At 41.0% G+C, this 23,425-nt stretch overlaps 1 protein-coding gene across 3 annotated transcripts in view; it reads left to right on the top strand.

Annotated features, from left to right (window-relative positions):
- The window catches only part of LOC140242031 (glycerol-3-phosphate acyltransferase 1, mitochondrial-like), a 71,789-nt gene that overhangs the window by 7,523 nt on the left and 40,841 nt on the right, over positions 1-23,425 (top strand). The window contains exons 1-2 of one of the 3 annotated variants that reach the window (XM_072321782.1): positions 5,211-5,292; positions 13,498-13,662. In XM_072321782.1, coding sequence (XP_072177883.1) covers positions 13,510-13,662 — 153 coding nt within the window. In that variant the 5' untranslated portion in view covers positions 5,211-5,292; positions 13,498-13,509. Of the gene's footprint in view, positions 1-5,210; positions 5,293-5,804; positions 5,911-13,497; positions 13,663-23,425 lie in introns of those variants that run through there. The other 2 variants (XM_072321780.1, XM_072321781.1) reach the window with 2 other exon arrangements.

The raw sequence follows: 23,425 nt of genomic DNA, 5'->3' as shown, positions 1-23,425 counted from the left end.
AATCCCCCGAGAGAAAAGCCCTGTTAAAGACCCTGTGTATAGCGGCCACCTGTCTAACGCGGCCAGCGGCCACAAATTTTGTTTCCCGCGGTACATTCTAACCTTTCTATAGCGGCCAAAAACCCAAAGGAGCCGTAGCCAAGCCGATAATTGAGCGTGTTTTTCTGCTTTGTAGCCATGCAGGCAACGTTCAGTGATAGCCACCTTGCATTCATCCCTCATTCAGTCATGATAATGCACTAGAAAGTGTTACATGTAAGCTTTCTTCACGACAATGTACATACTGCTGTGCAACAATTTCATATTCACCGCCATACTAAAGGACAAGTTCACCTTCATAAACATAAGGATTGAGAGAATGCAGCAATATTAGTAGAACACATTAGTGAAAGTTTGAGGAAAATTGGACAATCGATGCAAAAGTTTTAAACATTTTTGTGTTGGAACCGCCTGATGAGGAGACTACTAAGGCTTGTGATGTCATTTGAGTACAACAGTAGAAAGAAAATGTAAAGAAAATTCAACATATTTTCACCTTTTTCGCATAATAAAAGAGCACTTGACTTGCCTCTTTCTAAAGGCAATGGGAATAATATTACCCATAACATATGTCAGTAACGAGTCAAGGGAATGTGTACTTTTTTCAAAAGATGAAATTTTGTGAAATTCTCTTTATATTTTCCTGATATTGTTGTACGCATGTTACATCATACACTGCAGTAGTCTTCTCATCCATCGGTGACTGCACAAAAACTTCCAAAATTCATAACTTTTGAACGGGTTTCCTCAAACTTTCAATGATGTGTTCTACTAATATTGCTACATTTTCTCAATCCTTATGTTAATGAAGGTGAACTTGTCCTTTAATGTATGAAACACATGATGTGTGCATACGTACACACATACATGTACATGTAAGGATACAACGATGATACATGTACATGTAAGCAATGCACACAAAGTTGGATTACCTGTCTATAGCGGCCTCCTGTCTATAACGGCCACTTTTTCAGTCTCCCTTGGGTGGCCGCTATAGACAGGTTTGACTGTATGTGATATAGCAGGAATGCCTTTCGGTAAATTGATCTCAAGAGATGGGACAGACTCTCACCAATACACTGTAAGAAATGGACCCAATGTGGCACTACCAGTCTCATTTAGGGGAATGAAACTCATGTTTGGGTTGACTGAATCTAGCAGCATTAGTAAAACACATCTATAAAGTTTGAGGAAAGTGGGACAATCTGTTCAAAAGCTCTGAATTTTTCAAGTTTTGCATGCTGCCATTTGCTGAATGAGAAAACTAGAACAGTTTGTGATGTTGTGTCAGGATGGTGATAATAAAGAAAATATAAAAAAGAATTCCACGGATTTCATTTTTAATGAAAAGTACCCATTCCTTGACTTGTTAATTTCCCCGCTTTCTGTAAGAAGTAAGTCGAGTGCTCTTTCATTATAGATTGAAAAGTTAAAGTACAGTGGATTTTTTTGTATCTTTCCTTTTATATATTGTTGTCCTGCGGTAACATCACGAACTGTCGTGGTCTTCTCATCCAGTGATGGTGGCACCTAAACTTGCAAACTTCATACCTTTTGAATAGATTATCCTCCAACTTCACTTCTTCTTCTTCATACCATGTCCCTGGTTAATGCTGTTTGCTGACTTGCAAGTCACCTAGGGTGAACCATGAGGGGTCGGCATCATTTGCCTATTTTCTTGTGTGGGTGGGTAGGTGGATCACTTCAGCAGGTTAATACCCTGCTTTTTGAGATGAATGAATGAAGGTGGATCTTTTACATGCATGAGTCATGATTCCCTCAAACACAGGACCTGCAATTACAGGCATAATTTACCATTTTCAGATGAAACAAAAATCCAGCATTAGTGCTTTAAAATAGTTCTAAAATGTGAGTTAGGGATAGAAACAACCGCTGTAAAAATTTGAATCCGTATAATCGATGTTAAGTATTGTTAAATACACAAAATGTGAACAATAGTTATAATAAAAATGTTTCCAGACTAAACCGTATACAGTTACGGTTTAATGAGAAAAATACTGATATCAACATACTGTCTTCTTGGAAGAGGCAAAACACTCTGTCCCTTGGATAGGACATTAAAGGCATAATTTACCATTTGCAGATGAAACAAAAACCCAGCATTAGTGCTTTAAAATAGTTCTAAAATGTGAGTCGGGGATAGAAACAACCACTGTAAAAATTTGAATCTGTATAATCGACGTTAAGTGTTGTTAAATACACAGAATGTGAACAATAGTTATAATAAGACTAAACTGTCTACAGTTACGGTTTATTGAGAAAAACACTGATATCTCCTTATATTTTAGGCTTCATTGCAAAAATTTTATATGGTACGATGTTTTGTGATACAACAGACCTACACATGTTGTATGCATCAAGTGTGATATCTTGAACATTTTTTAAATCACTGCTCCCAAAGGTAGACAAGACCTTTAAAGACCCTGTTTACCTTTGGTAGCAGTGATTTCAAAAATGTTCAAGATATCACATTTGATGCATATGTGTAGGTCTGTTGTGTCACAAAACATCCTACCATATAAAATTTTTGCAATGAAGCCTAAAATATAAGGAGATATCAGTGTTTTTCTCAATAAACCGTAACTGTAGACAGTTTAGTCTTATTATAACTATTGTTCACATTCTGTGTATTTAACAACACTTAACGTCGATTATACAGATTCAAATTTTTACAGTGGTTGTTTCTATCCCCGACTCACATTTTAGAACTATTTTAAAGCACTAATGCTGGGTTTTTGTTTCATCTGCAAATGGTAAATTATGCCTTTAATGTCCTATCCAAGGGACAGAGTGTTTTGCCTCTTCCAAGAAGACAGTATGTTGCTCAGCTGTCATTCGGGCATCGAACCCAGGTCATTTGGATCAGAAGGCAGACGTGCTACTGTCTGAAAACTGCACTCGTGTTCTTATATTTTCCACTGTTATATTCAAATATGACTCAGTAACTTTGTTTAGTTGACTGTGTTATATTCTCATGTGAAAAAGGAATGCAGAAATAAGATCACAATGAAATCAACTATTGCTGCTTTCCCCTCAATCCACTTATGCTGGTATATTTGGGTTTCATATACTCCTTTTAGCAAGGTTTCACATCTCAGACACAGATGTGCATGCTCATGGTTGATGCCATTCAAACCTAACTGAAACTTGTGATTCAGTCAGGATACTCAAATTTTACATTACAATTGAATTATTTACTTTCAATTTGTATCTTTAATTCCTTTATCTCTGAAAGATTTGAATATACTGCAAGCTTTAGAAAAATAGAAATACCATGTTCAAAATATGTTGTTAAGTTGCCACTGGCGTACACCAGTGTCATTGTATGCTAATTTCCTTCTCTCATTTTGGTCGTTAGTGCAACTCATCAACTACCAGGGTTTAAGCCAGTCAGAAACAAGAACTTAATGAGAGCACAAACATACTTTAAAGCCCCATTTTAACAGAGCCTTTCAAGCCAGAGTTACCACGACAACGTCCAGGCAATTTTTTTTTTTTTTATTTATTTTTTTTTTACCCTGCCTCTTAAAAAAATGTTGCTCTGATGTTGTCATAACTTTTGCCAAATTCTACCCTAGCCAGCTAGGGTAATTACCCTGACTTTACCCCAACATTGCTCTGACATTACCCCGACAACCTTTCTGTTTAAGACACTCTTGCGGTAACATTCCTGTGATGTACACTCAACACAACACACCACTTGGATTGAAACCACGTCCCCTTCATGCATTAAACGTTTTGCCTTGTAAATGATTTTCAAACATGTACAAACTCACTGTAAATATTTCACACCCTTTTGACACTTGGCTTCGGAGTCTCCAAAGTCTGGTAGAAGAAGTTTTAAGACACTTTGGTGCATTTTAGAATGACTCGATTGCTTGATTGAAAGCTCTGTGCTGTACTCATTGCAAGCAGTTGGTTGCGGGATTTAGGCCTACTGTACGATACACACACGGAGGCGCAGCCGTCAGTATACGAATATGATATGTTACACATATAACAGCAGCACTGTAAAATCAGCCCGAAATGTGTAATGAAAATGCCAAAATTAAAGGCAGATATTCAACTTTAACCTGACTGTGTAGACTCAGATACTCATATTCTAGGTTGTGAAGTTTTTAGGGTTAGCTTGTGGGTGTCTGAAAATTATTATATGAGGCAGTACAAAACTACATGAGCACCCTGTGCTAGCTTAAAATTGACCATGTATGCAGCTGCTTCAGATAAGGGCCTCCTGCATCACCTCTATCGAAAAATATAAATGAGAAACTTTTTTTTTTTTTTTTTACTTGGCCTTAATGTGAATTTGCAGTCTTGTGTAAGGTGATATTTTTGGCTGCAGTCAATAATGTCCTTGGTCATGAATAGGCTAATGGTTCTTTACAGGTCATGAGCTCATACTGTAGACGAAAATCAATCAATAAGACCCCGTTTACAGTGCAAGGCTCGGCCGCGGCCGAGCCGCGGCCGAGCCCAGCCCCGCTTCAGTGTAAACGCGCAAAAGGCCAAATGCGAGGCCAAAATTGGCCTCGCATTTGGCCTCGCTCTGGAGGTGGTCTCGGCCGCGGCTGAGCCGCGGCCGAGCCCTGCCTCTTCTTGGTGTAAACGCAAACTAGGCCAAATGCGCAGCCAATTGCGCGGCCAATTTTAGTCTGGCTTCCAAACCCTCTGCCTGTATCTTTCGCTATTCAGAATATTAACCCCCTCAACGTCGAAAACTAGTATAGTTTAAGGTGGTTTTGTCCTGCAAAGGATTTTTTCCTTCGGCAAAGGCCTTTGCCCGAACGGCGACTTCGTCGCCACGGAATTCATTTGGCAAAGGGTCTGAAAACCAGACAATACCAAAATTGCGTTTGTTTACAAGCAGAGCGCCACTACGACAAAATATTAAAAGGTTTGAATCAAAAGCGCGGCCGAGCCCAGCAGTGTAAACGGACAAAATTGCGAGGCTCGGCCGCGCAATTGAGGCCGGACTCGGCCGCGGCCGAGCCGCGGCCGAGCCCGGCCCCGCACTGTAAACGGGGTCTAACTTCTCCCCATGTATGTCGGCATGCCAAAGATTTGTGAGAAGGTGTTGGTGTTATGTCACAGGAGCAATGAAAGTCGTGCTCGTCACATGTGCAGCACATTTTTTTAAATCACTGTCTGGAGCTAAGATTATGGGCAGTGTTTAGGAATGACAGTCAGCCAGCACTGGTGATGTGGAGATTATGTATACTTGGTGATGGATAGGTCTGTGAAACTTCTCCATGATACTCTATGTAAGCTTTTATTGCTTTACTGCAGGCTAGCATTGTTTTTTTTTTTTTCCTCCTTATTTTATGGGCCTGAAAGCAGTCAAATCTTACTGGGCTCAGTTGTCATTTTCATGTTTTGTTAACTTTGTTAAAAACCATGTTTTCTGGAAAACCTTGTAAACACACTACACTTGTTCTTATCTCTCCACAAACATGTTTTGGCTAGGCCTGTCACTAAAGGCCTGTGACATCCCACTTTTAATGTCATTGAACAGGGTGAGCCAATCACAGGAAAGTTCTAAGGGATGGGGCGGGACTTGTGATAGGAGTCATCAGCCAATAGCATGAGCTGTCATGCAGCTACAGGAACTTGGCTTAGTGTCTCCGTCCCTCATATGTACTCATAGGTTGACTTGGTACAGTCTGGTGTGTATTGTTTCAGCTGGCATTCACACTGTTCCAGCTTGGCTGACTGTTCTCCACTACATATGTATTTGATTAATCTTGTTTTGGACAATCGGCATTGTTACCCGTCGAAATGGTAGGCTCTTTCAGTAATCATGCTTTATTTGTGGGGAAGAAAAGCAATCTCAAGACAGAGGATCATGAAAATGTGAGTATTTAATTGAAGATTTGCGAATTCATGATTTAAGATTTTGTTTTTGAGAGGTTAAGGGAGAAGGAGGATATTTTTGTTCTCGAAAATTAAGTTTGATCCTCGACAAACTGCATTAAATTTGTTGTGATTTGTGCATAGACTTTCATTGCGAATTGTGCATAACCTTTCATTGCACATTGTATTGTGTAGGCATATTTTTACTATGATCTGTCCTGATGGAATTTTTTAAAGTATCAAAATGTTCCAAGTTTACATCACAATTGCTTCATCAGATTGCAAGTGGCATTTTGTTTTGGAGGGTATTCCTTGAAGTGAGGCACACTTTACCCTCATGGTACAAGAAACCTCAATGACCCGAATTTGAGCGCAGGAACCCTGAGCTTTTCAATTGTCTCCATGCATGTATACATGTAAAAGTGATCGCTGCATATTTTCTATTAAATGAATCAAGAGATTCTAGTGTAAAGGGAATTTATGGTGCATACAGGTGTAATTGTAATCAAAAGGCACCTTGTGTGTCCTTGATATCAATTTCATTCTAGTATGGACTTGATGCAAATTACTTGTATGCATTGGGAAACATTTTTACGATATGCTGTAATGTCTTGCCCAGCTCACAGTGCAGGTTTTATCCTCATTCTGTTTTCACAATAATTTTTTTCTGAAACTTGGGAAAGAGTTGAGTCTACTGGAGGTTCTGTTTATATAAGGCCCTAATGATTTTAGCATGTATTTTGCAGCTGATTGAATCATATTTTTGGGATACACATTGCTTTTGTGGTCACAAGCTCAAGGTACTGTAAAACAAGGAATGTTTGAATGCAATTCAATTTTGCGAATTTTGCAAGAGCCATGATTCGCAAAATTAAAATGCATGCAAATGTTCTTGTCTGCACTGCATGCATCAAATTCCAGTGACAAAAACAAACAATCGTGCCACAAAAAAATATCTTGCTTCACAGTATTCAGTGTCTAGCAGTATGCTGACAAGTTAAAAGACTGCAGTTTACCATGTGGAGCTTCCCATTGGTCGTGTAATCTCATGATAAAATTTTTAAAGTCCGTGAGAAATTATGATGTGTGTAGAGTTATTGCAGTATTTGCTGTCACCTGCATAAGGTACGCTTGAATGTTTCACTGTAAGTGAACTGAAAATGCCCGACAAAATAGTTATATTACATTTTTTTTTTTAATGTTTGTCAGGAAAGCAATGGAGGTATTGATACATAATTCAGGTTAATTTTAGAGTTTTGTGTTGTAACTCTTAACTAGTCTATAAATAATATACTGTATAATGTGTATGTTGTATTAATGATAATGAATTGAATATCTTTTGGAGATTTACCTTTGAAAAGCTGGTGTTACCCAAGTTAATTCCTCTACTCTAAATACAATGTATCTTACTGTCCTTATAAATGCAGTCAACCGTGCTTAAACCAAGTCGACCTCACATTAGTCGAATAATCACCTAAGTCAAATGTTTTTCGAAGTCCTCTTTATATTCTATTGATTTTCATCCCTCATACATACTTGTAAGTCAAATTTCTCTGAGTCAAAGAGATCTGTTTTTCTTCAGTCCAAATGGATTCTACTTCGGCGAGGTTGTAGCTGCTGCTTTGTATTTTTTATACCCCCGCCAAACGAAGTTTGAAGGGGGTATATAGGAATCAGCGGACGGTCGGTCGGGCGGTCGGTCCGTTGCAAATCTTGCGTCGCGAACTACTTCCTCAGTTTTCAACCGATTTCCATAAAACGTGGCACAGATGTGTGCCTTGGGTTGTAGATGTGCAAGACGTATTTTTTGACAGTACCCAAAAGTACGTTGCCATGGTAACGGCATATTATGGGCAAAAATGGGTACAAATCTTGCGTCGCGAACTCCTCCCACAGTTTTTGATCAATTTTTATGAAATTAGGTACAGATGTTCATCTGAATATGTTAATGTGCAAGACACATATTTCCGCAGTGGCAAAAAGTGCGTTGCCATGGTAACGGCATGTTATTGGTAAAATATAGGGCAAAATGCTTCATGGCAAAACTGCTTCATCAGTGTTCTTCCAATTCTCATGGAATTCATATTGAATGTTTGTCTTAGGATATAGGTCAGCATGACACATTTCTTGACAGTGACAAAAAGTATGTTGCCATGGTAACAGCTCACATATTATGAGCCAAAATGATGGAAAATTTTGTGTTGCAAACTACTTCCTCAGTTTTTGCCCAATTTCCATGAAACTTGGTACAGATGTGTGCCTTTGGTTGTAGATGTGCAAGACGCATTTTTCGACAGTACCCGAAAGTACGTTGCCATGGTAACGGCATATTAATGGCAGAAGATCAAGGAAAGATCTTGCGGATTTAACTACTTCCTCAGTTTTTTGACCAAAGCTTACGAAATGTTGTTTTGACCAAAGCTTATGAAATGTTGTTTGGCAGGGGTATAACCAGTCGCTGTAGTGACATTTCTAGTTTTTTATGCCTCCGCCATGAAGTGGTGCTGCAGGCATTATGTTTTTGGGTTGTCCGTCCATCCGTCCGTCCGGAATGAATTTTGTGGACAGCATAACTAAAAAACCTTTAGAGGTATCCTAATGAAACTTGACATGTATGTGTATTAGGGGGTGAAGTTGTGCCTGTCAACTTTTGGGTACACATGCTCAAGGTCAAAGGTCAAATACGTAAAATTTCACTATTTCCACCATATCTATGCAATGCCTGAAGATATTTTCTTGAAACTTAGTGTATACATGTATTATGCAATTAAAATTCTGTGGTGAAAGTTTAGGGTCATGAGGTCAAAGGTCAAAGGTCAAATGGTCAAGTAAAAATATTAAAATTTCACTTTTTTCTCTGTACCTTGGAAATTGTTCAAGGTATCCTCATGGAACATAGTGTATACATGTACTGACTGGCAGTGATTATCTAGAGAATTTAATGTTCATGGGGTCAAAGGTCAAGGGCAACACTTCAAAAATTTTACTATTTCCCTCATATTTATTCAATGCCAGCAGGATTTTTTTTTTTTTTTTTTTTTTACACTTGGTGTATGTATGTATAACCCAATAGAGATTCTCTGGGAAGTTTCTTTTTTTTTTTCTTCTTTTTTTTGCCTCAAAGGTCAAAGATCAAGTCAAAGTGCTGAACTAACTTTTTCTTCCATATCTTGGAAGTGGCTCAAGTTATCTTGAAACTTACTACTATGCATGTTTTGCCTGACAGTGATTATCTTATGAATTTTAGGGTCAAAGGCCAGATGAAAATGGTAAAAATTTACTATTCAATACAGATATTGCACTTTTTCTCCATACCTTGAAAATTACTCGTTGATGCATGAACTTATGAATGGGTCAAAGTCAAGTTCAAGTCCTAAAATTCCCAAATACACTGTACATGCTCTCCTATTCATCCAATTAGACCTAGGTCAAGGAAGGTGAACATTCAACACATTTGTGACAACCTTGTCATTTTAATTATTTTGCCAATTTTGTGAAAATGTAATCACACATTGTCCACATGTACTATAGACCTACAATGTATTAGGAGAATCATGCAAGATGGCGGAGGCATACCAGTTGCCATAGCGACATTTCTAGTTCCTTTTATATGCATGTACTTGTATGCTTTGATGTCATATGTAAAATCATATTTGTGGGTATAATATTTAATTGAATTGTACCAGAAAGAATTGTAAAAATCTTTTGCATTCTCTATGAGTTCAGATAATGACCTCAGTGATCTCACCAAAGGCACAGTATACAACGTACATTGTTCCTATATCCCATGTTGCATGTGCAAGCTTCAGGATAGGCTTTATATATAAAAATCGCCTTGAATGTAGGTTTACTCTCCCTTCAGTGGCCCACATTGTAAATACACATACTGTATAAGCTGTTTTTTCACGAGGGTTTGATTTTCGCGAATTTCGCGAATAACGGTTGGATTGTGAATTTAACAACATGCGAAAAATGTCTCCGTGCACTGTTTTAATAGAGCATTAACGTAAGCGCGAAAATGTCTATGACCTCGTTATTCGCGAAAATATCTGTACGCAAAAATATCAGCGTATGCAGTAATTTATATCACATAGGCTTTTACGACAAAGCCAAGCCCAGACAGTGGCAGCTGGAATCTATTCTTATACACTAGTTGTTATGTCCCAATGGGAATACTCTTTGCATCGGTAATGTCACAAATTCATGCATCCATGTAAATGTACAAAATTAATGTAAGATGCCTGTTTGTTGTTTGAATGTTGCAGCAAGCTTTCTATAAAATGATTGTAAGACCCCGTTTGCAGTGCGGGGCTGGGCCGAGCCGCGGCCTAGCCCAGTCTCAATTGCGGGGCCGAGAACCGCAATTTTGTCCGTTTACACTGCCGGGCTCGGCCACGCTTTTAATTCAAACCTTTCAATATTTTGTCGTAGTGGCGCTCTGCTTGTAAACAAACGCAATTTGGTATAGTCTGGTTTTCAGACCCTTTGCCAACTGAATTCCGTGGCGATGAAGTTGCTGTTCGGGCAAAGGCCTTTGCCAAAGGAAAGATCCTTTGCAGGACAAAACCACCTTAACCTATACTAGTTTTCGACGTTGAGGGGGTTAATATCCTGAATAGTGAAATAGCATGGGCAGAGGGTTTGGAAGCCAGACTAAAATTGGCTGTGCATTTGGCCCAGTTTGCGTTTACACTGAGAAAAGGCCGGGCTCGGCCACGGCCGAGACTACCTCCAGAGCATGGCCAAATGCGCGGCCAATTTTGGCCCTGCATTTGGCATTTTGCGCGTTTACACTGAAATGAAGCCGGAGCCGAGCCTCGCACTGTAAACGGGGTCTAATAACAGTGTACCGGTACTTCAGTGCTAATGGTATGCAATACAATGGCAAAGTCTGCAAGAATGCCAACTACTAGTATTGGCTTGCCACAAAATCTTCATTGAGATTTCATAAAAGCCAGTCAGAGATAGCTCATGTGCACATGGGTACAAATGACCTTTCATTTTTCTCAGTTGGTTAGGCACTTCACTCAATTCAAAGCACCATAATGCATCAGCTTGCCCAACATAGCAACTGAATTGAACCTGCAGTGATTCAAGTGACTAGAATGGTTCATCAATCAACACTTAGGGAAGTATCCATTTCATTGTGCTGTATTGAATGCACAAACTTTTTCTGTTAACATTGCCAAATACCTAGCCTTTTGACAAGGCCCTGTGGCTGAAGAGTGAGACTTAACTCGCGATAGGGCTTCTTGACAACTGTGTTGTAAATGAACCAGGTGCAGATTGGTATTTACAGGTGAATGTGCATTCTTTTCAGCAACATTAACAAAAGCCATTCATGCAGCACTGACATGTCATGGTAACACTTCCTGCATTGCTGTTTTCAACTGCTCTTCTTGAGGACTATTCCATGTTTTGCAAAGTCTGTGGTTGGAGAGGTCATTGCAGACTAGTGCTAACTGTGAACTGGCTTATTGTCACACTACTGGCTAGAAACCAAATAACATGTAGGTAACCTTTGCAAAGAAAGTCATCTGAACCAAACCTGTGGCACAAATGTTATCATGTGAATGCAGAGGTGATAGTGATTAATGCTACCCTGTACACATGTACTGTACATTACGCGAACCATTCCTGAAACCACCTTTTGAACTATAAAAAGTGCAGTGACTGCCCAAACTCACTTCAGTCCTTGGTACAGTTTTGAGTTTCTTCAGTGGGGCAGTAGAAACAATGGGTGCCCACATGGGCATGACCAGGGGGAAGCCATTCACTGACACTAAATTATTGATCTCATTTGTTCTTTCACTAGAGAGATGTTGTGCATTGTGCATAGTAGGTTGCCTTTGGCCTTCAGAGAAGGGCTTGATGGTGTTGCTCTGTGCCTTTCAGTGTCGTTATACAAGATTCTAGGGAAGTCTCAAATGTGCTTCAGAAGAGCCTCCCCCCCCCCCCCATTGCTGTGATAATTCTCGCTATCGCCAATGACGTAAAAAGTACCCGCATGTGGCTCTTTCGTCAAGATTTAGTGCACTTCGTAGCAAGGGCACTTCCTGCGCGGGGCATAATTTGCACAGCGCTAGCGTGCGCATACGTACCTTACCTATAGCGTCACGCCGACCACGGATACTAGTACAGTATATACTAGGCGGCTGTACCGCCCGAGCCAGCGAGTGGCCAGGCCTGTCATATTCGTACACTGTAGTCCCCGCATGCATTGCCCTAGGCCGGCGGCCGGCCTTGCATTAGCATGCACCATACACCACCGCACAAGATAAGCTAACACATACCGGAACAGCGTACTGCTTGATCATGCGATCGATGCGCACATCACAGATCAGTCATCTCTGCATACGCTGAAAATATGCTGAAAAATATTCACCCACCTGGATATCGTCATGGAATGCCCATCTTCTTTTTTCATTTGTGTGCACGTACTGCGCTGTGGAGTCACCTGCAAACTTCACCCACGCGGCCACGTCACGTCTTGCATGCCAGTAAGGGTCCTATTTCTGCAGATTTTTTTCATTTATTGTCGTGCGAACAACACATGGTAGCTTCGCAGCAACAACCAATAGTCGTATTAACAGCAATTTCTTAAGAATGGAGAAATTTCAAATCATATTAAAGCTGTAATTCAAGTCGAGAAAACAGGAAGTACACGTAGAGTACAGTCGGTTGTGTGTGTAAATAGCATTAGTCACGTATCACGCGCGTACGAACGGAAGTGACTTTGCTACCGGACTATCCCATAATGCACCGTAAATGATGCTTAAATCAACATCCGGGTACTTTTTACGTCATTGGCAATAGCGAGAATTGACAAGGAGACAACGAAAGACAAAAACATGAATAAAGAATATGTGCTGGGCTATCCACATATTTACAAAAATGAAAATTTATGTATTTATGATATCCATAAAACTGCTTCCTTTGCTTCAGTTTGTGACAGAGATTGATAGAATGCTGCATTTCAGACATTTTCTGACAATTTTGCCCCATTTTTAGATTTACATTGCCCTTTGTACTAAAACCAAGAAATTAAATGTCAAAGCTTTAGAATTTGACTTGATTTGATATTTTGACTTTGTACATTGTAAATCTGCATGATATCTTGCTTGATTTACTTTCTAGACGGTAATTTGATTTGTATGATTAATGTTCGTATGTTCCATGTATTTTCATACAACATTATGTCCATGTAAAACTACAGGGTGCCTGTGGAAAGCAGTTTTATACAATTGGAAAGGCCAACCCTTGGCTGCAGGATGATTCAATAGAAACAAATGAATTTAAAAAGAAAATGGATTTTGTTGATGGAATATGACTCTCTAAATATTACTTTCTAGTGTGCCAGAAGTCATTGCATAATTTTGCTGTGTAAAATTGCCTTAGAACTGATTAGCAAGATTTATTTTTTGTTTGAGATATTGTTTCAGTTTTTCTCTTTTCATCACACAATCAATTTTCCCTTTAAAAATCCATGAAAGGTATAGCCATGAAGACACTTGTCCTGCAATAAAGTGTACATTATGTACAGTGCACATCTGTTTCAAGTACCTTCCTTCTCTCAATCTCCTCTAGAACGCCACTGCCATGGACATGAAACGTCTAGAGGAGGTCTATCGGAAGTGGGATCAGAAGGTACCCGCGAACATCCCGCCGTCCAAGCCGCGGAACCGCTTCAATGACGACTGCCAACCACACAGAAGGAAACGAAAGGGACGGACTGCTGCTCTTCCCTCTCTGGTGAGATGTAAACCTGATGAAATTCATCATCTCAAATTCATGTACAAAGTACCATATGAATTGTGCTCTTTACACTTTAGTTTGAATCTACTCTACAATCTCCTCAGTGGGATCTCATTTTTGGATGGTCTTGTATGGTATAATGATATGGTATAATGATATTTGTCTGCCAATGATATTTGTCTGCCAATAACTGCAAACTTAAAACCATGAGGAGAAACTGCATTACTAAAATTCTATTCACTTTAAAACAGTGTCCGTTATATTATGTGCCTTTTTATTTTTTTTTTAGTTTGCATGTTTGCAAATAATTTATCTGTCAAAGTGATCCAATAGCTTGACACTGAGAATCCATGCAGTCACATCGTGAAAAGGAATGATTATTGATAGCATGGTGAACAACCTTCAGAGAAGAGACCTGTATATAATAATCCGTGTACCTTTCACCGATTAAGAATGCATCCACCGTTCAATCTGTGTTTACCAGCTAAGCAGTGATTCAAGGTCGTATGGTAGGATGTCATTACCGGTAAATGCTACAAATGTAGATAGCAAAGAAAAAGAAAATAACAGATTGAAAAGTTAGACATATAAGTAGGTTTCATAAAAACCATCAATTCTGTTGGTGTACATTACAGAGCCAGTACTGTTTGTGATCAGATGCTTATCACATTATTATCCCCAAAGGCTTTTTTTGTGTGTGTGTGCATGTGTGTTTGTGTGTGTGAAGGTGATATTGAGTGTGCTAGATATTATTATAATCCCATGTATGCATGTAATGTGTATTTTTCAAAGAGTCGCAGTGTACACATACAAGTACATGTACTCTGGAATACTGAACAACACACTGAGCGAGTTCCTCATGTGCGCCAGCGTGATCTCGTGGTGATCTCCGTGAACTCTGGGGGCGAAGCCACATGGTGGAGTGTGTGGCTCAAAATATGCCCAGGCAATTATGATCACATGACACACTTTCAGAGTGTCATATGGTTGACACAGTTCCTAGGCTTGTAGCAACTTACACTGCACAATATGTTTGGTATGTTGTGCATTGCAGCTGCATAAGTATGATAACCTATTTGATTATTAATGCAGGGGATGCAGTGTTTTCAAAACATTTGCTTGAGTTGATGAAGTTCCAGACATAGCATTCTTACAATTGTGAAAATACTTGTATGACAATATTGCATGTCTTTACATAATGCATGTGTATACACTTTTGTGAACTTCTCTGCCAGGTGTCAAAGACCCCTTTTACAGTGCAGGGCAGGGCTGAGCCGCAGCTGAGCCTGGCCTCAATTGCAGTACTCGGCCCCGCAATTTTGTCCGTTTACAGTGCCGGGCTTTTAATTCAAACCTTTCAATATTTTGTCGTAGTGGCACTCTGCTTGTAAACAAATGACTATTATTGGGAGCACGCCGGTCGCAATTTGGTACCGCATTTGGCCCAGTTTGCGTTAACAGACATTGAGAAAAGGCCGGGCTCAGCCGGGGCCGAGCCCGGCCCTTTCACTCCCTGTAAACGGGGTGTAAATCAGTAGTGATTGTGAGGGTGTAAAAAGTGTTGTGTTCTTCCAGGCTTTAGATTGTTTTACTGAGGTCCTAATATGTAGATGATAAAATTTAACAAAATACTAGACCCCTTAGATAATGTGTGCCAGGGTTCACTAGATAGTACAGTGTATATCAAATTATTATGCACTAGACAGTCACATTATGGTATACTCTACAGGTGGATACACATTCTTTTCATATTTTAAAATCTGTAATGCATTATATGGCCATGTTATTGTCAAGAGTCATTGTTATTGTCATAAATTTCGAACATACAGATCCTTAATATGTGGGATGGCGTGATTAAGGCAACTGTATTTTTGGATGGGCCGTGACAGTTTTATTTCTTACGAACTTGGGAAGTTGATATTATATCTCATACTGACATAGAAAAAAAAAGTGCAGGAATTTGTCACACTAATATTCCTATACCACATCTGATAATAACAACAATACCGTACTTGATGATAAGTTTATATTGTGCAGTTTCTCTAGGACTGTACTCAACTGTGCATATTACAATTACATGAAAATATAAGGGGAAAAAGGAACTGGTTACAGTATACAATGTGTAAATGAATCATAACTGGAAGTGGTGCAGTAAAGTCAGATACAGAAGAGGGAAACTAATGAAGATGTAAATGAAGACATAACTTATATTAGGACACATATATGGAAAGTCTACTCACCCTATAAAAAAGTGTTACATTAGACGTGGCTATGGAATACTTATGTGGAACAGGTGAATTTTCATCAGGTTTTTGAAACTGTTGTCTAGATGCATGATGGATAGCTAAGGAGTATGGTGGCATGGGAGCTGCATGTATGAAGCCCATAAGACTGGGTTGGTGATTTCATTGTCAAGAGTTTATGCACTTGTCAATTGTAGTCCCGGCCCCTGGGTACCCGGGGATGGCCGGGACTTGCATCCCACTTGCAATTTTGGGATGTTACACCACCCGGCCAAGTCCCGGCCAAGTGTCCGACAGGTCGGGCAAAATTTTCACGGAAATCCCCCGCTAAGTCCCCGGCAGGCCGGGCAAAATTGAAGTTGAAATCCCCGTCCAATTCCCCGACAGTCCAGGCAATATTTGTGCAGAAATCCCCGGCCAAGTCCCCGACAAGCTGGGCGTATTTGCAGAGAAATCCCTGGCCAAGTCCCGACCCTCAAGGCCCGGTCACACTGCCCAAAAGTCATATAAGTTTGCATGAATCACGCAAGAAACTTGGTTGTATGTGCTTGTCCGTTGAGAATTTTCGCTGATTTACGCGATGAAAATCACCGATGAATTGCGCAAGAACTACGGAAATATCACACAAAAAAATCACTAAACCACGCACTTTCAGCGCATAGGCACGCAAAGGCCCAAAATAGGGCAAATTCGTGGTTGTGCGCGACGACTGAGGTCCACGGAAAATCACGCAATAATCTGCGCTTTATCACAATGAATTGCGCATGAATCGCGCATGATTCGCACATGAACGTGATAGCGGCAACATTTTCGCAAACGATCACTGATATTCCACGCTTATTTCGTGCTTTTTTCGCGTAAGAACAGCGTAGTTTTCCACGCATATTTCGCACGTTTTTCGCGTGAGAACAACGCAAACTACGCAAAAATTACGTAAAACAGTGTAATACTGCCTAAACTTTTATGCAAAGCCGAGTTTTGAGCTGGAAACCTGGCCTTTGAGGACCTGTCACACTGCCCAAAAGTCGCGTAAATGCATGAATCATGTAAGAAATTCGAGCCTTATTTACGCGATACATGCGCAATTTGCGCATTTCATGAGTTTGTCTACAACGTGGAACCTTCGTAGTTGTCAGCCGATGTGCGCCGGATCGGCGCTTTACGCAATTCCGGGTTTTGAGGAGCTCAAAACTCGGCTTCGCATAAAAGTTTACGCATTATTGGGCTGTTTTACGTAATTTTTGCGTAGTTTGCGTGGTTCTTACGCGAACAATGCACGAAATATGCGTGGAATATCAGCGATTGTTCGCGAAAATGTTGCCGCTATCGCGTTCACCAACGACTCTCCGCTGACTATAAGCAGACATAAATAATGACGCATGTTTCGCTCTTGTAACACCTACGTATCACTGAAAATCACTGAAAAAAAAAAGATATTGGCGTAGGCCTATGTATCTCTAACAGAACACGTAAATAAGCGCATGTAATACATGTACTTACGAAATACTGATCGATGAAACACTAATGTATCACTCTTATGTTACGACCAAAATCACTCTGAGAATGATCGCACAAAAGAAACAATCAACTGATGTTCAGGCGGTTTATTAACAGTGATATTGTGGGTACAGACTCGTAATCGGTTTTCACATCAGTACAATAATGATCAATAAAACAATTATAAATCGGTAATGGAATCACTTACAGGCAATATCCCTGGAAATCAAATAATCCTTTGAGAATGTCCAGATACGATGTTCGATGCACAAATTAATGGTCCTTGATGCACCGATGAATGATTCCTCCAATGTAAATCCAGAGGCACTGATTGCAATAATCCACGTTATAGATCCGGGGTAAAATCCACGATAATGGCCACGGCGAAATGTGCAAAATCCAAACGTTATGACGACCACGTCCAGTTGATGCGTTGAATGATGATTCACTTTATAATGTCCAGCAAGGAATCCAGCCCGTCACAGCTTTGCCGTAATAATGTCCGTTGACACTAAAATATGGAGTCTCTCTTCAATGTAGGCAAATTAATTCTCTGCAGGCAAAATGTCTCCCAGGCCTTATCTTCACAAACACAGTTTGTATAGCAGGTCAGCAGGTAACACAGGACTGACTATAACAAGTCGCTTCAGAGCCAGAAGTGACGTAACTCTCAGAGCAGAGGTGTTGGGTACTCTGCCTACCTCAGAATTTCTCCTGCTTATATACTATCCATTCACCCCTTTCTAGTACATTCTGTAATTTTCTCCAACCTGGGGCCACATACCTGAACATACTAGCAAGTCCAAATTCCAGGAATCCTGGATGACTCACTGCCTAATATGTGCATAACATCATTGCCAAAATTAACTACCAATCACATTGGGTTACAAGGGCAGTGCCTCACTCAGCCAGCACTTTCTAGAATTTTCTGGAATGGGTTAAATCATTCTAGATTGAGTGAGCTATTATGTATTTCCTGTCACATGCATACATGTACTGTAGCTACATTGTATACCATGTAGAAAATTCTCCACTGATCTGGTCAGCCTGTATGTACTATATCTATATCATATAGAATGTTCTCCATTAATCTGGTCACCCTGTGTACATACACATTAAACAACCATGCATACAGCCTTGATACATGTACATAACTACTTGTGTGTACATTTGTGACACCATCCCCCATGGGAAAAAGAAAGCCTTGCTGTAGCAAGGGTTTCTTTTACCTTCACAATTTCTTATTGTTATTTACAACGAATGTGAGGTAAAATCCAACTCAAACAACCATAATCACATACTATCACATGCCTTTTGAAAAGTTGCATTGATTCCATGTTCTCTTTTCATGGATACCAGTTACATTGATATTGCTTGGATTCTCGGAGCTTATACAATCATGTCAAACTGTTTTGCATACGTTAATGGATATGCTAAACACATACAATGTACACTGTAAGTGATATGCGGTGAAAACTTTTCACCTTTGATACTCTCTTCATGTTACACTCTTGACAAAGCGTCAGCAATTACATTATTTTTGCCTGCCACATGTTTGATTTTCAGAGCATATGGCTGCGTCATCATGCTCCATCTGAACAGTCTATTGTTCTTCATTTTGAACCGGTCTAAAAAGACCAAGGGGTTGTGGTCAGTATAGACCGTGATCTCCCCTTTGCTATTTGTCAAGTACACTTCATATTGCTGGAGGGCAAGGATGAGACTGAGAGCCTCCTTCTCGATAGTTGAGTATTTCTTTTGGTATGCGTTCAACTTTTTGGAAAAGTAGCTAACCGGTCGTTCAGTGCCTTCTTCATCTTCTTGGAGCAAAACCGCTCCCACTCCTACATCACTAGCATCGATTGCCACTTTGAATGGCTTTTGGAAGTCAGGAGCTGCCAGAACAGGCTCATTAGCAAGGACTGCTTTTAGTTTCTCGAAGGCCCTTTGACACTCATCAGTCCAGGTGTACTTTGCCTTACCCTTCAGCAGGTTTGTTAGGGGGGTGACTACAGTGCTGAAATTTGGCACAAATTTCCTGTAGAAACCAGCCATGCCCAGGAATCTGAGCAACTCCTTCTTGGATTGGGGAATGGGAAAGCCTAGTATAGCTTCTACTTTGGCTTCTCTTGGCAATACCTGTCCCTGACCGACTACATGCCCAAGATACACCACTTTGGCCTTTGCAAATTCACTCTTTGCCAGATTAATCACCAATCCGGCCTCCTTGAGTCGATCAAAAAGTTGCCGCAAGTGTGTAATGTGCTCTTCCCACGTGTCACTATACACTAGGATGTCATCAATGTATACTACACAGTTGTCAAGTCCGGCAATGATTTGGTTTGTTAGCCGTTGGAAGGTGGCCGGAGCATTTTTCATGCCAAATGGCATTACTTTGCATTGGAACAAGCCATCTGGTGTAGCAAAGGCAGAAATCTCCCTGGCTTTGTCGGTCAAGGGCACTTGCCAGTATCCCTTTAGAAGGTCTATTTTACTGACATATGCAGAATTTCCGACCCTGTCAATGCAGTCTTCAAGTCTGGGAATGGGGAAAGAATCTGTTTTCGTCACGGCGTTTACCTTTCGGTAATCTATACAGAATCTTTGAGACCCATCCGGTTTGGGCACCATGACGATTGGGGAGCTCCAACTGCTTTTACTCGGTTCTATTATGTCATTGTCTAGCATGTACTGAACCTCTTCCCTTACTTTTTGCAGTTTGCTCGGGTTTAGTCTGTAAGGGTTTTGCTTGATAGGGTCAGCATCTCCTACATCAACATCATGTACAGCCAGAGGGGTGCAGCCTGGTTTGTCTTTACACAATTCTTTGTACTCATGTAACAGACTAGTCACATCTTTCCTCTGATTTTCAGGTAGGTAGTTCAGTGCCTCATCTATTTTCCCTAACATCTCTGAGTTAGACAACCTGGCACTAGAGGGCTCACTTCCATTCTCATCTTGAGCTTCTCCCTCTTCATCTACTTCCTCTTCTACCACCTGAGCTACACCTACAGGCTGACTAGCCTTTCTCTCATAGTACTCTTTCAGCATGTTTACATGACACACCCTCTGATCTTTTCGTCTGTCTGGCGTACTGATCACATAATTCACATCATTGAGTTTCTTTTTGACACAGTATGGGCCACTGAACTTGGCTTTCAGTGGTTCACCTTGTATGGGCAGCAGTACAAGAACTTTGTCACCTGGTTTGAAGGTTCGGGCTTTGGCATTTTTGTCTGCCTTTCTCTTCATTGAGTCTTGTGACACTTTCAAGTGTTCCCTAGCTACCTCACAAGCCTTTGAAAGCCTTTCACGAAACTTTGACACATAGTCAAGTAGGTGGACCTCATCATCCTCAGTCATGAATTTCTCTTTGATGAGCTTCAGTGGGCCCCTAACTTCATGACCGTACACCAACTCAAATGGGCTGAAACCCGTCGACTCATTTGGGGAGTCCCTCGTTGCGAACAGCAGGAAAGGGATGCCCTTATCCCAATCCTCGGGATACTCCTCACAGAATGCCCTAATCATTGTCTTTAGGGTCTGGTGGTAGCGCTCCAACGCACCTTGGGATTGGGGATGATAAGCTGACGACTTCAGCTGCTTCACACCCAAACGATACATCACCTCTTGAAATATGCCTGACATGAAATTTGACCCTTGGTCAGACTGCACTTCCTTGGGCAACCCATACCTAGTGAAAAACTGCACTAGAGCATCTACCACAGTCTTAGCAGTGATATTTCTCAATGGGATAGCTTCTGGAAACCGTGTAGACATATCCATGATTGTCAAGAGGTACTTATGACCCGACCTAGTCCTAGGCAAAGGTCCAACACAGTCAACTAGAACCCGACTGAATGGTTCTTCAAACGCAGGTATCGGAATCAATGGCGCCGGCTTCACTGAATGCTGTGGCTTACCAGCCACCTGACATGTGTGACAAGTCTTGCAAAACTCAGCCACATCCACATTCAACCCTGGCCAATAGAAATGCCTCATGATCCGATCCTTTGTCTTTCTGACGCCTAAATGGCCGCCAACGGGTAACTCGTGAGCAATCCTCAAGATCTCACTGCGGTAACTGGGAGGGACAACAACTTGACGGACCACCGTCCAATCCTCATCAGCTGGCCTATGGGGAGGTCTCCACTTCCTCATCAAAATGCCATCTTTGACATAATAGCACTCAGGGACCTTTTCAGCCTCAGCCTCAGAACACGCCGTCTGAGACAAGCCTTTCAACTCAGAGTCTGCCTGCTGTGCTTCAACCAAGGAAGACTTGCTAAACAGCCCATCACTGTTAGCCTCGGAGCCTAATACAGCAACCCCATCATTCAAATCCTTGAAAAAGGTTTCTGCCAACCAAACACCGGAATTCTCCTCCACATCAACAGAATCCGCATCATCTTGAACAGCTCTACGAGCCTGAGACCTAGTCACAACACAATCTGGGAAAATCCCAGGAAACTCCTCCTGCAACTGCTCAGTTTCAGCAACCACCACTGGTTTATCCGAAACAACTGGAGACGCAACCACCTTGTCCCCAGCCAAGTCATTCCCCAACAAAAAGTCAATGCCTGCCATGGGCAACTCAGGAACAACTCCAACAGTGACAGGACCAGAAACTAGGTCACACTTCAAATCCACTCTATACAGTGGTACTGACATATAACTGCCATCAACAGTCTGAATCAAGACTTTTGCATTAACTGCACTATCTGGTGGGAAAGTCATACCACCATCCACCATCAACGACTGAGAGGCCCCCGTATCCCGCAGGATGACTACTGGTTTACCTGCCTCACCAGAAGTACATGGGGTCACCTCACCATCAAACAAAAAGCTACGGTAGCTCTCATCCACCTGCTTAGTCCTATCTTTGAACTTGGGAGATCGACTTTCAATGGCCTGTGTTTCACTGAAAGGGACACTATTTTCGGGTAGGACACTTTTTGACATGACAAATCCCATGTCCTTCTTTGTTTTGTTTTGCAACTTCCAACACTGTGACTTTACATGCCCTGTCTTGTTACAGTGAAAACATTTGATGACATTTGCACTTGTACTGGACCCTTTGTCAGATTGAGGCTTTGGTGCCGATGAAGTTTCAGAACTCGTGCCTTTTTCAGAACCAGCATTCTTTGGATTGCTCGACTGATTTTTGTCTCTCTTATTTCCAGGGAAATTCCTGAAAGGTGGTCTGTTGTCATTTCTGTGGGTCAGCTCATACTCATCAGCCATCAAGGCTGCTTTATGCAAACTTGTCACTTTGTGATCATCCAAATGCGACCTCACACTGAAAGCAACACTCTTTTTGAATTCTTCCAAAAGAACAACCTCACGTAGGTTATCAAAATCCTGATCCACTTTCAGGGATCTATACCACCTATCGAACATCATTTCTTTTTCACGAGCAAACTCAACATGTGTCTGGCCTGGTTTGCGATACGAATTTCTGAACTTATGTCTGTACGCCTCTGGCACCAACTCATAAGCATTCAACACTGCTTTCTTGACTGTAGCATAGTCACGTGATTGCTCTTCAGAGAGAGATGAGTACACATCGGCTGCTTTGCCGACAAACACACTTTGAAGGAGCAAGGGCCAAAATTCCTGTGGCCAGTTCAAACTGTTAGCCACCTTCTCAAATGACACAAAATATGCATCAACTCTGTTTTCCTCAAACTTTGGCACCAATCGAATGTTCTTGGCCAAATCAAATTCAGGAGGAGCCCTTTCACGATTTTCAACAGTATGTGCATGAGTCAATTCCATCTCACGCAATTTCACTTGTTGCTCCACCTCAAATTTCTTCTGTTCCATTTCAAGTTTCTTCATTTCTAATCTCATCTTCTCTTTCTCCATTTCCATTTTAGCAAGCTCAAGCCGTGTTTGATCAGACATTTGGGCTTGATCTGTAATTTGAGTTTCTTCTTTGAGCTCCATGTGACCAGCTACCAAGTCAAGAATCTCTGCCTTTCGTACACCTTGTGGAACATCAACATTTAAATGCTGTG

This window comes from Diadema setosum, chromosome 18 (assembly GCF_964275005.1).
Source record: "Diadema setosum chromosome 18, eeDiaSeto1, whole genome shotgun sequence".
Taxonomy (NCBI): Eukaryota; Metazoa; Echinodermata; class Echinoidea; order Diadematoida; family Diadematidae; genus Diadema; species Diadema setosum.
The sequence above is the reverse complement of the archived record's forward strand: the minus strand, read 5'-3'. Positions and strand labels throughout refer to the sequence as shown.